Source organism: Myxine glutinosa, chromosome 7 (genome assembly GCF_964187855.1).
Source record: "Myxine glutinosa chromosome 7, kmMyxGlut1.1, whole genome shotgun sequence".
NCBI classification, from domain to species: domain Eukaryota; kingdom Metazoa; phylum Chordata; class Myxini; order Myxiniformes; family Myxinidae; genus Myxine; species Myxine glutinosa.
This window is the reverse complement of record NC_136267.1, coordinates 177,677,911-177,691,837: the sequence shown is the minus strand read 5'-3', so window position 1 is coordinate 177,691,837 and position 13,927 is coordinate 177,677,911. Positions and strand designations below refer to the sequence as shown.

General features: G+C 51.4%; 1 protein-coding gene across 4 annotated transcripts in view; it reads right to left on the bottom strand.

The window, feature by feature from the left end:
* Positions 1–333: 333 nt before the first annotated feature.
* Positions 334–13,927, bottom strand: part of LOC137431862 (homer protein homolog 2) — a 103,736-nt gene continuing 90,142 nt past the window's right edge. For 3 of the 4 annotated variants that reach the window (XM_068123640.2, XM_068123643.2, XM_068123641.2), the window contains 2 exons: positions 2,242–2,322; positions 334–900 (listed from right to left, as the gene is read on the bottom strand). In XM_068123640.2, the coding sequence (XP_067979741.1) occupies positions 718–900; positions 2,242–2,322 (264 nt within the window). In that variant the 3' untranslated portion in view covers positions 334–717. The remainder of the gene's footprint in view (positions 901–2,241; positions 2,323–13,927) is intronic. The other variant, XM_068123642.2, reaches the window with a different exon arrangement.

The window sequence follows — 13,927 nt, the reverse complement described above, 5'->3', positions numbered from 1 at the left end:
TGCTTCCCCCTCTCTCCCCATCTTGTCTCCCGCTCCCTTTATCTTATGTTTTACGTGTCAGTTTGTCTTTTTTTGATTGATGTTAGCTCTTACACGAACCTCGATCTTGTATACAAAAAAAAAAAAAGGAATAAAAAAAGCATAATTCCTCCGGCAACTTCGTCGGCGGAGGCATAAAAACAATCTCCTCCTTTTTGGCTTGTATGTTAGAGGGGTGCTAAAGCATTCGGTTGGAATTTAGCAGAACCCTTGCTCTTGTTATCTGAATCATTCAAAAAAAAAAAAATGTCACAATGCATCACCAAGTTAGAAAAGAGTCAAAACATTTGAAAATAATAACAATATATTTATTGCACCTTATAAACTGTATAATTTATCTGTGGTCAACAAGATTCAAGGTATATGACTCTTGGACTGGTATCAAAGCATCACAGCAAACTTCAAAACAATACTGTATTTTAAAAAGTTTATGAGGACAACCAATCAAAATGCTTTTGGCGCTGCTTTCCAAAGAGCTAATGTTGTTGGCGAACACCGGTGTTTTAATGGCTGAGATCAGAAAGCAAATGTGACCTCCACCAGTCAATTGTAGGCAGAATTTATCAGCCAAGACAGGGCCACACGACCCAATAATCTTCACCTGTATATCAATGGGGCCACTTTCGAAGGTAAATCGATCAACATGCAGGCCATGGGAGGTACAAAACAGACACCAAGTTAGTGGCCTAGCCGAGCCAAGCCCTGGCGGAGGCTTGTGAGGTCTGAAAGCTTTTCATCGAGTAAATGCAGTGTCCTTGTCAGTTCATCCTGCACACCCTTCTCTTTTTGCCGGCTTTTTAGCAGCTCATCCTCAAGTGCTTGTACCTTTTCTTCCAAAGATGCAGCCCGTACCTCTGCATTCTTGCACATGACACAAAACACCCAGAACCCACAAATCAATGTGATCTTTCTGGACAAACCGTTCATACACAAGGACAATTGGTCCACATCTTGCAAGCGTAGCTGCTTTGTCAATATTTGCTTCGAGCTGCCTGTGTAACTTTTCATAAAGCTTTAAACATGATGAACTACCATTTTGGAAACCCACAGGTGGTGTGGGAGATGTCACATGTCACAAGGAGATCCAGCAGAAGAATGTGCATACAACCTGAAGATGAGTGGCTTTTTACATCATGTTGCGTCTCCAGTATGGAGCATATACGATGAAAAAGGTCACCTTGTCTTGTACTGAAATGAATCATTGCTTTCATTTTATCAATATGTTACTTTGACTGACCTGGGTCATCATCATCGTTTTAAATCCGTTTCCATGTTTGCATGTGTAAGCTGTGATTCACCTAATAGCTGCTTCGCCAAAAGGCAATTTGACGCATGCTTTTTGTGGCTGGATGCCTTTCCTGGCACCACCACAGAATCAGCCGTGGACCGAGCATGCCCTTCCTGGCACCACCACAGAATCAGCTGTGGACCTAACATGCCCTTCCTGGCACCACCACAGAATCAGCCGAGGACCGAGCATGCCCTTCCTGGCACCACCACAGAATCAGCCGAGGACCGAGCATGCCCTTCCTGGCACCACCACAGAATCAGCCGAGGACCGAGCATGCCCTTCCTGGCACCACCACAGAATCAGCCGAGGACCGAGCATGCCCTTCCTGGCACCACCACATAATCAGCCATGGACCTAGCCTTTGTCTAAAGAGACATGCCGTGCAAGGCAGCAGGGGGATTTGCAATCATAGTTTCCTTCTCCTAGCTGGGCTGCCTACCAGGGACATAGAGCTTTACCTACCCTGATTGGGTTGGTGAGTGTCACAGCAAGTCACTACACCTCTATGGTACCAACCTACTCCGAGATCCTCCAGATATTTACCCAGTGCCCTCAAGAGCACTGTTACCATGTTGCACCACCAGGAGGTAGTCTGAAAGTCTTGACAAGGGTAGAGGCTATGTCCCGGAAGGAAGGGCTTACACTCTCGGCCTTCTTTTCACTCGCAGAGCTATCCGGCGGCCGTAGCTAAAATCAACGAGTGGTAAACCACATAACACCTTACTACAGCACCAGATGCATACACCTACCCTGTGAAAAAAAAACACCCACAAGTACCACTGGATGAAAATATTATGTCACATTTTGCAGTTGATTTGCCTTTTCATTGACAAAAATTTCACTGGATCTGCTTCAAATGATCTGTCGCATTGTGTTACAAAAGTGGATGTTGTAATGAGGTTTTTGTTCACCTGCAGTTTTCTCAAGAGGACCTCGTCCTGACCATCTGGTTGTGTGACACCTTCAGTTCTCTTTTTCAGGTCTTCAGACTCCTACGCAAAATAAGTTCAATTTTTTTTTAAATGTAGACAAAATCTTGGCTGATGAAGGAGTGAGGTTAGAGGTCAGAAGGAAATGCATTGGCAGTGTGGAAGTTGGACACCATGTGGAGCAAAAGGTAAAGGGATGAATGAACAAGAGGGGAGAGGGAAGGAAACAAGCAACCTACAAGTAACTGGCTAACTGGGGAGGTTTATAGGGGTCAAAATGATCATGGGTCGGGATGGAGGATGAGCCAATATGGTACAGCCAGCTGGATGCCCTGGAGGAAATGGTGGGATTGAAGAAACTGATGAAAGAGGTTCTGTAAGTGGGAGAAGAGAGGAGCAACTGGGTGGAGGTGAGCAGCGAGCTTGAATTTTGGTAGTTTCACCAGGAGAGGGACAGAGGAGGGACGCATCAATGAAAGAACAGAAAAGAGGAGGGAGAAAACGGGGTGAAGATTGGGAGAGGTGGGGGAGAAGGTTGAGGCACCACCTCGTGCACATTAAACGCAAACAGTTCATTTTTAAGATTCAAAAATTCAAATCCATTTTAATTTTCCATTCAATAAGAGCAATTTCAAAACCTAATAACCGTGGAGAATAAGTCAAACATTTTAGTTAACCATGGTTCATTATTATAACATAAAACACTAATATAGTTAAAGGTCTTGGTACAGGGATACTCTTTACTTTATAAATTATATATGATCAGTGACTGTTACATGGTGTATTGTGTTCAGTACATGTAGTCGTCGGACTCGTCCCAGTAACTCAGTCCAAATTCGTCAAACTGCGTCAAAGTGGTCACGCCGGCCAACTGATTGCAGCTCTGCAAGCAGGTTACCAGGCCTGTTTGCTGCATTACCGTACTCAGTGGACGCCCGAGCCAGTCGGGAGATCGTAGCAAAGTAGCAATCTGAGCGGAGATTCCAGGATGCAGGTACATTTTCGTGCTAGACGCTAATCGCCACAACCCAATTGGTATTGGTGAAAATTTATTTAAAGCAAGCAAGAGTGGCAGGAACACACAAAAGCAATACAATTATTTATATAATACACCCATACATGCCCCCGAGTATGTACAGGTGGTATAGCTATACAAGTTCCTTATCTACATAAGCACCCAGGGCCTCAGGCGTTATACAGAAGAAAGGACCAGCAGAATAACTAGGCTGAAATACCAATGTCTGTGCCCAATGGGACACAGTTATGGCAGGAAACAGTTTGTGTCATGAGCAGGAGCTGGCATGAGGCAAAAGTGGGCACAGATTGTGGTGGCACCTGGTGGAAGGCTGTAGGCAGATGCATCTCGCACCGTGGATTCCTCGCATAAATTTTCCCACCAAGTTACTGAGCATCTCCACCCCTCGCAAACCTCCCACCCTCCATCCCCCCACCACCCATGCGATTCACACACCACTTCTATTTTCCCTGCCCCCACACTCAATCCGTGATGCCACGAGCCCCAACCCACTCGGCTGCCCTGACTTTTCACCCACTTTGATAACGTAGTTTTAGGTGTCATGGTGGCTTTGCCAGCCAATACCTGTACATATGCCCCCATTTGACAATTAAAAGGACAATCAAGACAGATTACAAAGGGATAAACCATGAAAAGGTGCCAAAGGAAAGTGGATTTAGACACACACATGCAGGGGAGGAAGATTACAGCTTTCAATCCGAATAACGACGCAAATATTGACATCGTCATTTTACCTCAAGCTTATGCTGATACATACACGAAGGGAAATAATTGTCACTGTACTATGCAATGTTACCCCCTAGGAGGGCATTCCCTCAACAATACCTTTGATTTGACATGGATTGAAGCATTATATGGAAGTAATGTTTGTCCAGGTGAGCTATAGATTGTAAAGGTTGAGGAGCAGTAAAAGGTGATAAGCATTAATTTCTTAGTTAGACATTAAGTCAGATGGAGAGATTGCGAGTTTTTGAGACATTTCTGACTGCTGAACCGTCTCACTTTAATGAGTAATAACCCCATGCACATGAAGCAAAAAGTGTGGTTTCGTTAATCAGTTGGCCCACTTCTGTCTGTCTGTTGGTCTGTCCACGAATATCAGTTAATGGTCAAGAAACAACTTCATTTCAAATATTGAATGTTATATTTTGAACATGAATCGGAAAATTAACCTGGTGTTTAACGGTATTTTACCTGGTATGAATTTGTCCCAATCGTGCATGCACAGAGAGGAGCGAGATCATTTTTTCACTCTGTCTGCCTGTCTGGCAGTCAAACAAAATTGAAAATCATTCCAACCTGAAAATTCACTACTTTATGGACGTCATAAAGAACACAAACAACAGGCATGAAGAACGAATGTAACGTGTTGAATAACCACCTTTAGAGGCCATTTTTCCCCGCAAGCGGGGGTTGGCCTTTTTCAAGTGTTGTTTCAAGTGTTGAATAAGGTGGTGTAAAAGTTGCTGGCATCTACAGCAGTGAACTTCTGTATTTTTTTCCACGACCTTTAAAGTCTATTTTATTCAAATTGAATTATATACTTGAACACTGTAGAAGACAAATAACCTTTTTACCACTTTAAAATCACTTCCGTTTCGCAGTAGTTGGACATGTTAAATAATGTGGTGTATAAGACACTGCATCAATGGCACTAAACTGCGAGATTTTTTTTGTACGATTTTTTTATTCATTGTTTTATTTCAATTGAATTATGCACTGGTGTTCTATTTTCTGGGCAACATTTGTTTATACACTATTAATTGTGAGTAGTTAGTAGAGGAATGGGCTTCCATGAAAGTGATTGGACTGAGTACTGTGTATAAATGGTAAAACGGAGAGAGACAGGAAGGAAGAGAAAAGCCAGTCATTATTTGCTTTTTTTTGGCACAGTGCCATGGTGTTCCCCAGCCCGTCATCCTTCCGAGGTCGGACAATTGAGTACCAGTTCACTGGTAATTCCCTGTGTGTCGCAAGAGGCGACTAACAGGGTTGGCGGCAGGTAGGGCATCCGGCCATAAAACATTACTTCAAAAAAAAAAGGGGGCCGCGGTGCCCAAAAAAAGGCCAACCCCCACTCCGCGGGGAAAAATGGCCTCTAAAGGCGGTTCGTCTTCTTCTAGTGCCATGGTGTTCCTCTCACAGTTTTTATGCCTCCGCCCCCAAAGGTGGCCGGAGGCATTATATTTTCAGGTTGTCCGTCTGTCCTTATGGGCTAAACCTCGTTTTTCTCAGCAACCACATGTCGGATTGAGACAAAACTTTCAGGGTAAGAGTGACACCCATGGTCAGGTCAGGTCTAGGAGCATGCGCCAGAGCAGCGCGTCGCAGCATCCACTTTCCGACGGTACCCCACGGGCCTCCGTCTGGCCATCCCCCAGGCTAATGCCTGGCCCATCCCTATCTCGTTGAGATGTCGATCAACCTGCTGCAACCACAAGGCACGTGGTTGGCCCTTTGGCCTCCTCCACTCACGACGCTCCCTTGCTGAGAGTATCTGGTGAGCTGGATCAGTGTCCGGAAAATGACCCACATGTTGTGGACAGCCGCAGATGATGCTCACGGACCATACAGGTAACAAATCTCATCTGAGTCTCTCAGAAACAGCTCATTGGACACAAAGTACGACCAGCTCTAGCCAAAGATTCTCCAAAGATACTTGGTTCCGAAGGAGTTAAGACTCATTCTCTGGCCCTTGGTAAGGGTCCAGGTCTCGTAGAGCAAGACTGAAAGCACAAAGGACCTAAAGACTGCCTTTCATCCTCACCCATGCAGAATGTTCTTTTTGACAATTGTGACGTCATAAGTCACATGGTATGGCAGGCTTCTTGGATTAAACGCAAATAATTTGAAAAAATTCTCAGAAACTGCTGAATGGAAAAATTTGAAACTTGGCAAACTGTCAAGTACTCCCAACGGGGAACAAAATCATGATAATGATGACATCGGTGAAGTGGTATACCAAACATAAATGTTTAAATTGAATGCCCTATCCTAAAAATCTGAAATTGCATGCACATAATCTCTGACCCATTTGTATTGAAATATTACATTTATGACATCATAGGTCACATGCTTTGGCAACCACATTGGGTTGAAGGATAATATTAAATAATTATATTGTAGCGGCTACCGCTGGGTTTACACAATCGCCTTGCACCTACCAAGGACGCGGAGCGATCACCATGCCGGGCTCGTCCAGGACGCCCGGGCAGGCCCGCTCTCGACTTGCCAGGCCGCGTCCGGGACGCCCGGCCACGCCCCCTCTCGCCTTTCCCGGGCAAACGCTCCGGGATAATGTGTGTATATATATTGCTGCCCGATAAACGGGCTTTTCAGAGTACCCGAGTTGTTTTGTGACAATAAAGAAACTCGGACGAATTCCAGCTTTTTGTCGCGTCCATTCTTCCGACTACATGGGAGCACAGCTCCTTCATTGGTGACCTACCGACATGGACACGGCAGTTGCCCTTAAACTGCCTACCTTCTGGGAGGCTCACGCGGCGGTTTGGTTCACCCAGGCGGACTCCCTGTTCGCCCTGCGAGGCATCACGGCCGACGACACCCGCTTCCACCATATGGTAGCAGCGCTCGGTTCAGCCACCGCGGCCCGCGCCTCCTCGAGAGCCCGCCAGCCGCTGACAAATACGACGCGATTAAAAAGCTCCTCCTCGACGCTTTCGCCCTCCCATCGGCGGAACGCGCACGGCGCCTGCTCGACCTGCCCGAGCTCGGCGACACACACCCGTCCGAGCGAATGGACTACATGCTTTCGCTGCTCGGCGAGCACTCTCCGGCATTCCTGTTCCGGGAGCTGTTCCTCCGTCAGCTGCCTAGCCCGGTACGCCTCGCCCTGGCGAGCACGACGATCACGGATCCCCGCGCCCTCGCCAGGGAAGCCGACAAGATCTCCGCGGCAGGCCAACGCATTGCAGCAGCGACCTGGGGCCCACCGCCGTCCGACGCAACGCCCATGGCACCCGAGCACCCGGCACAGTCGACGACCGAACGGCCGACGCAATTGGCGGCCGCAACGCCGAGCCGACCACCTCCAGCACGACGACCGGGGCCTCCACCTGACCAAGCGTGGTGTTACTATCATGCCAGGTTCGGACAGAAGGCCCAGACATGCCGACCCCTGTGCACCTTCGGCAGGCCGGGAAACGGCCGGGCCGGCGTTCATTACCAGCCATGAGCGCCGGCCACATGGGCAACTTACTTTTCATCACGGACAAAGCGTCCGGACGGCGCTTCCTGTGCGACACCGGCGCCCAACTGAGCGTCATACCCGCCTCCGATCAGGACAGGCAGTCCGCGGTTTGTGGCCCCTCCTTGGTTGCGGCCAACGGATCGGCCATCTGCACCTTCGGCCCGCGCAACGTCGCCCTCTGCTTCGGCGGCCAACGCTTTACTTGGACGTTTGTAACCGCAAACGTGCCCATGGCTCTGCTAGGCGCCGACTTCCTCTGCGCACATGGACTGCTGGTGGACGTCCAACGGCGTCGCCTCATCAACGCCGAGACCTTCAGCTCCCTGGTATGCACATTGAGCAGCTCCACTCTGACCGAGCTGGCATGCGCCCTCCCGGCGGCGAACGAGTTTGCTCGCCTGCTCACGGAGTTCCCGGCCCTCACGCGGCCGACGTTTTCGGCCGTCGCAGTACGACATGGGATCGAGCACCACATACCAACCACGGGCCCGCCGGTCTACGCCAGAGCCCGCCGCCTCGACCCAGCCAAGCTCGCCATGGCCAAAGCCGAGTTCGACGCTTTGGAACACCTCGGCATCGTGCGGCGCTCCGATAGCGCGTGGGCTTCGCCACTACACATCGTCCCAAAACCAGGGGGCGGCTGGCACCCATGTGGCGACTACCGCCGCCTTAACGACACTACCACCCCCAACAGGTATCCGATCCCACACATCCAAGACTCCTCCACCCGTCTGGCAGGACGGGTCATTTTTTCAAAAATCGATCTCATACGGGGATATCACCAGGTACCTGTCAGGGCGGCCGACGTCCCTAAAACGGCCGTCATCACGCCGTTCGGCTTATTCGAATTCCTACGGATGCCGTTTGGCCTCAAGAACGCGGCTCAGGCGTTCCAGCGCTTCATGGACGGCGTGCTGCGTGACCTGCCGTTCCTCTTCGTTTACCTGGATGACATCCTCGTCGCCAGCACGTCCCGGGCCGAGCACCTCCTCCACCTCCGAACACTGTTCGGGCGCCTCAGCGAGCACGGCCTCATCGTCAACCCGACCAAATGCCACTTCGGCACGACGGCCGTTGATTTTTTGGGCCACCACATCACCAAGAACGGGGCCGTGCCGCTGCCAACCAAGGTCGAGGCCATCACCACGTTTCCGCGTCCCCACTCCATAAAGGCCCTGCAGGAATTCCTGGGAATGGTGAATTCCTATCACCGCTTCGTGCCCCGCGCTGCTCAACTCATGCGGCCCCTCTACGAAGCCCTCCAGGGCAAGCCGGCCAAGCACGACATCGTCTGGTCCGCAGCAATGGACGCGGCCTTCCAAAGCTCAAAGCGGGCCCTCGCCGACGCAACACTGCTCGCTCACCCGGTGCTCAACGCTCCCATCGCCCTCACCACGGATGCCTCCGACTACGCGGTGGGCGCCGTACATGAGCAATGGGTGAACGGGGTTTGGCAGCCACTCGCTTTTTTCAGCCGGCAGCTCCGGCCGAACGAGCTCAAATATAGCACGTTTGACCGTGAGCTCCTCGGTCTACACCTGGCCGTTCGCCATTTCCGCCACCTCCTGGAGGGCCGACCCTTCACGGCGTTCGTCGACCACAAGCCGTTGGTTTATGCAATGGCCAAGGTCACGGAGCCGTGGTCGGCCCGCCAACAGCGCCACCTCTCCGCCGTGTCGGAGTTTACCACGGACATCCGGCATGTCGCCGGCAAAAACAACGCCGTGGCCGACTGTCTTTCTCAAGCCAGCGCGAACGCGGTCCACCTCGGCGTGGACTTCGCGCTTATGGCGGCGGACCAAACCACCGACACCACAGTGCAAGCCCTCCGGGCGGCGAACACGGGCCTCCGCCTGGCCGACATCCCCTTCGCAGACACTGTCCTGCTCTGCGACGTCTCCCAAGGCCAGCCTCACCCCATCGTGCCCGTTACCTGGCAACGCCGCATCTTCGCCTCCCTCCACGGCCTTTCCCACCCAGGCCGGAAAGCTTCCCAGAAGCTGGTGTCGGCGCGATCCGTCTGGCATGGCCTTCGACGGGACGTCCGCGATTGGACCAGCACCTGCACAGCCTGCCAACAGGCCAAGGTCCACCGACACACCCAGGCCCCGCTGGCACCTTTCACCGTGCCCGAACGACGTTTCGACCACGTCAATGTGGATCTTGTGGGCCCCCTCCCCCCATCACGAGGGTTCACACACCTGCTCACCATGGTGGACAGGACCACCAGGTGGCCGGAGGCCGTTCCCCTCGTCTCCACCACCACCGCCGACGTGGCGCAGGCTTTCATCGCCACGTGGGTCGCCCGCTTCGGCGCACCGGCGGACATCTCGTCGGACCGCGGACCGCAGTTCACCTCCGAGCTGTGGGGCGCGGTCGCCCGCAACCTGGGGGTCAAGCTCCACCGTACTACGGCCTACCACCCCCAAGCCAACGGGTTGTGCGAGCGATTCCACCGCTCCATGAAGGCCGCGCTCATGGCCAGCCTTCAAGACGGCGGTTGGGTCGACCGGCTGCCGTGGGTCCTTTTGGGCCTCCGCACGGCCCCCAAGGAGGACCTCCGGGCATCCACCGTCGAGCTTGTCTACGGCCAGGCGCTATGCGTCCCAGGCGAATTCGTGCCCGACGCTACCAGTCCCTGGTCCACAGCTCACCAGCGCTCGGACCTCCAGGAGGCCGCCCGACGGTTTGCCCCCGTGCCAACATCCCACCACGGTGACCCCCAGTCCTATGTCCCCCCAGCGCTTCGCACAGCGGAGTACGTTTTTGTGCGTCATGACGCACATCGGGGGCCACTCAGGCCGCCGTACGACGGGCCCTTCCGGGTCCTGCGACGGGACGACAAGTCGTTCGTCATCGACATCGGCAGTCGGTCGGACCGGATTGCGGTGGACCGCCTCAAGCCGGCGCACGTGGACATCGACCAACCGCCACGGTTGGCCCTTCCGCCGTGGCGAGGCCGCCCCCCATCCACGGTGCCCCCCACTCGACCGCCCACCACCACACCGGACCCCCCCCCCCCACGACCCGCCAGGGGTCGCTTCGGCCGGGTCATCAGGACCCCCCTCAAATTGACCCTGCCGGTGCAAGTCGATTCTGGGGGGACGTGTGTAGCGGCTACCGCTGGGTTTACACAATCGCCTTGCACCTACCAAGGACGCGGAGCGATCACCATGCCGGGCTCGTCCAGGACGCCCGGCCACGCCCGCTCTCGACTTGCCAGGCCGCGTCCAGGACGCCCGGGCATGCCCGCCCTCGACTTGCCAGGCCGCGGCCAGGACGCCCGGCCACGCCCCCTCTCGCCTTTCCCGGGCAAACGCTCCGGGATAATGTGTGTATATATATATTGCTGCCCGATAAACGGGCTTTTCAGAGTACCCGAGTTGTTTTGTGACAATAAAGAAACTCGGACGAATTCCAGCTTTTTGTCGCGTCCATTCTTCCGACTACGTGGGACCACAGCTCCTTCAATATCTCTGAAACCTCTTATCCTATCGATGCGAAATCTTACAAATGTACACTGATACACTGAATCTTATGGTGAGGCAGTTGCCCTGAAACAACTTGCCTTTGCCTCTTGGAAGGCAAATCCAACTGAAGGCAATCTCAATTCCTTCCACCAAGCTCGGAACAAGTGTGTGTCTACCCTCAGGAGTGCCAGGAAGCACTATCTCTCCACACTCAAGAATGAACTCTCAAACCTGTCTCCTTCCTCCAAATCCTGGTGGTGTCTGGTCAAATCCGTTTCTGGTGTTTGTTCCCCCTCCATCCCCTCCCTCACCTCAAATGGCGACACAGTTGACGCTGCACGTGGCAAAGCCGATGCCTCAACTCTGTGTTTGCCTCAAAATCTTGTGTCCCAAACCCGTCCCTCTCTGTTCCCACCTTACCCAGTCAACCCCAACAGCTCCTTGACTCTGTGTCCTTCTCTCCTGACAAGGTGGAGAAGTTTAGGTGAAACCTCGACTCTGATTCTGCAACTGGACCAGACTGCATCAGCCCACGGGTCCTAAAATCCTGCTCTTCCGCTCTATCTCACCCTCTCTCTGTTCTTTTCACCCTCTCTTTTGCTCAAGGTCATCTGCCAGCATCTTGGAAATCAGCAAACATTACCGCTTTACACAAAAAGGTGCAAAAACAGATCCTTGCAACTACAGACCAATCAGCCTGCTCCCAATTAACAGCAAAGTCATGGAATCCATCATTGCTTCGGATATCAAATCCTTCCTCTTCTCCAATGGCTTGATCTCTGATCATCAATTTGGATTCAGACCAGGTTATTCTACTCTGGACATGTTGCTTCTGCTGTCTCAACAATGGATGGAGTTCCTCAATGCCAAATAGGAAATCAGAGCTGTCTCCCTTGACATATCACGTGCCTTTGATACGGTCTGGCACCCAGCTCTGCTCACCAAACTCTCCTCCTATGGTATCCATGGAAATCTCCATGCATAGCTTGCGGACTTCCTCTCTGCTCATAGTCAACGTGTGGCCCTGAATGGATTTCTCTCATCGCCCCTTTATGTTCTGGCTGGAGTTCCCCAAGGTCGTGTTCTGAGCCCTGTGGTTTTTCTGGTCTTCATCAATGATCTCTCCGACTCTCTGGAAAATCCTCTCTATCTCTTTGCTGATGACTCCACTCTCTGCCGCTCCAATCCTCTTCCCTCAGATCGGCAGTCTGCAGCCTCCTCACTCTCTGCAGACCTGGACAAAATCACAGACTGGTCAAACAAGTGGACCATGTCTTTCAATCCTGACAAATCTCACACTCTTACAATGTCTCTCCGAAAGGACCGACTAGAAAACCCTCCCATCTACTTTCTCAACAATCCTCTCCAAGAAGTTCTGTCGTTCAAGCTTTTGGGTCTCACTATCTGCCATGATCTTTCTTGGGAAAACCACATTTCCAAGCTGGCCTCCAAAGCCAGTCGCCGACTGGACATCCTCCGTCGTGCGAAGTCCTTCCTTGGCACATCTGAGCTCCTCACCACATACAAAGCTTTCATCCACAGCTCAATGGAAGACTGTTCCCCCCTCTGGGCTCATGCTCCTGCCTCACATCCAGCTCAACTTCACCCTGTTGAAACCAAAGCTTTCAGAATCATTGGAATCTCCTGCGATGACGCTAACTCCGAGGGCCTTTCACTCACTCACCGCAGGCAGGTTGGTGGTCTTTCTGTCTTCTACCGACTCCTCTCCGGCCTTGCTCCCCCAGCTCTCTCTGTGCTCTGTCCCCCAAATATTCCTACAGGTCGCACAAGATCTGCCAGCAACCCTCTTATGGTTAAACTGCCAAAATCTAGGCTCTCTGCTCACCTTCACTCTTTCATTCCCCTTTTCTGCTGCCTCTGGAACAAACTCCCCCACTCCCTTCAATCCCACTCCTCCCTCCAGGTCTTTAAAACAGCTGTTCACCACCATCTCTTATCTTCCCCCATCCAAAACCTTGATCTTTTCTACCACCGCTAATTCACCCCAGATACACTTTTTCGAAATTCCAACTTCTTTCCTGGAAGTCCTTGCAGTGTCCATATGTTTTATACCTCTCCCACCTCCCCCCAAGCCCTCTCCCTCCCACAGTTCTCTTGATGTCCTTGCTCTCAAATGTTGTGTTTGTGTCCTTTGCCCTCTCTCCCCATCTTGTCTACCGCTCCCCTGTGTTGTGTTTTACGTGTTGGTTTGTGTCGGTTTGACTTTTTGTGCGATTAATGTTAACTCTTTCACGAGCCTCGATCTTGTACACCAAAGAAAAATAAAAAATAAAAATAAATGTCATATAACACCATTGTTGCATATCGTTTGAAAATAATGACGTCGTCGGTCATGTGGTTTGGCAGCCATCTTGGATAGAAAAGTGAACCTTATCCGATCAACACAAAACTTCAAAAACGTGATCCCCTACCCATGCATATGGAGAGTGTACATTTTTTATGTCATATTATCACGTGGTTTGGCAGCCATATTAGATTGAAAGTCGATATTTCAAAAAATCCCTTCTCCAAAAATGCTTCACCAATCGATGTGGTAAAAATGTGACTTCTAAACAGCTGAAGGGATTTAAACCAAACTTGTTTTTAGGACAGTGAACGAGGGCATGTACCCATTGCCATGGGCAGGGACCATGCAGAGGCATATTGGTGACACAGTCACATCGCTCTAGTTTATTCTCAAGTAATCTTGTTCCAAGCATGAAAACGTTCTTCTGACACATACCTTTGTTTGGACGGTGTATAAGCAGCTGAGAAGCTCCCTCAAATGCTCCCAAAATTAAAAATAATCCGAGTTACGTGTATTAATCAAAAACATGCCTACTGCTTACAATTCAAGTGAGGGGAACACCTCACTGCACTGTAAAGGGTTGGGACTTGTAATACTGTCTCCCACCTGGAGGTAGCGCTACACTATACACATTTACATAGAGA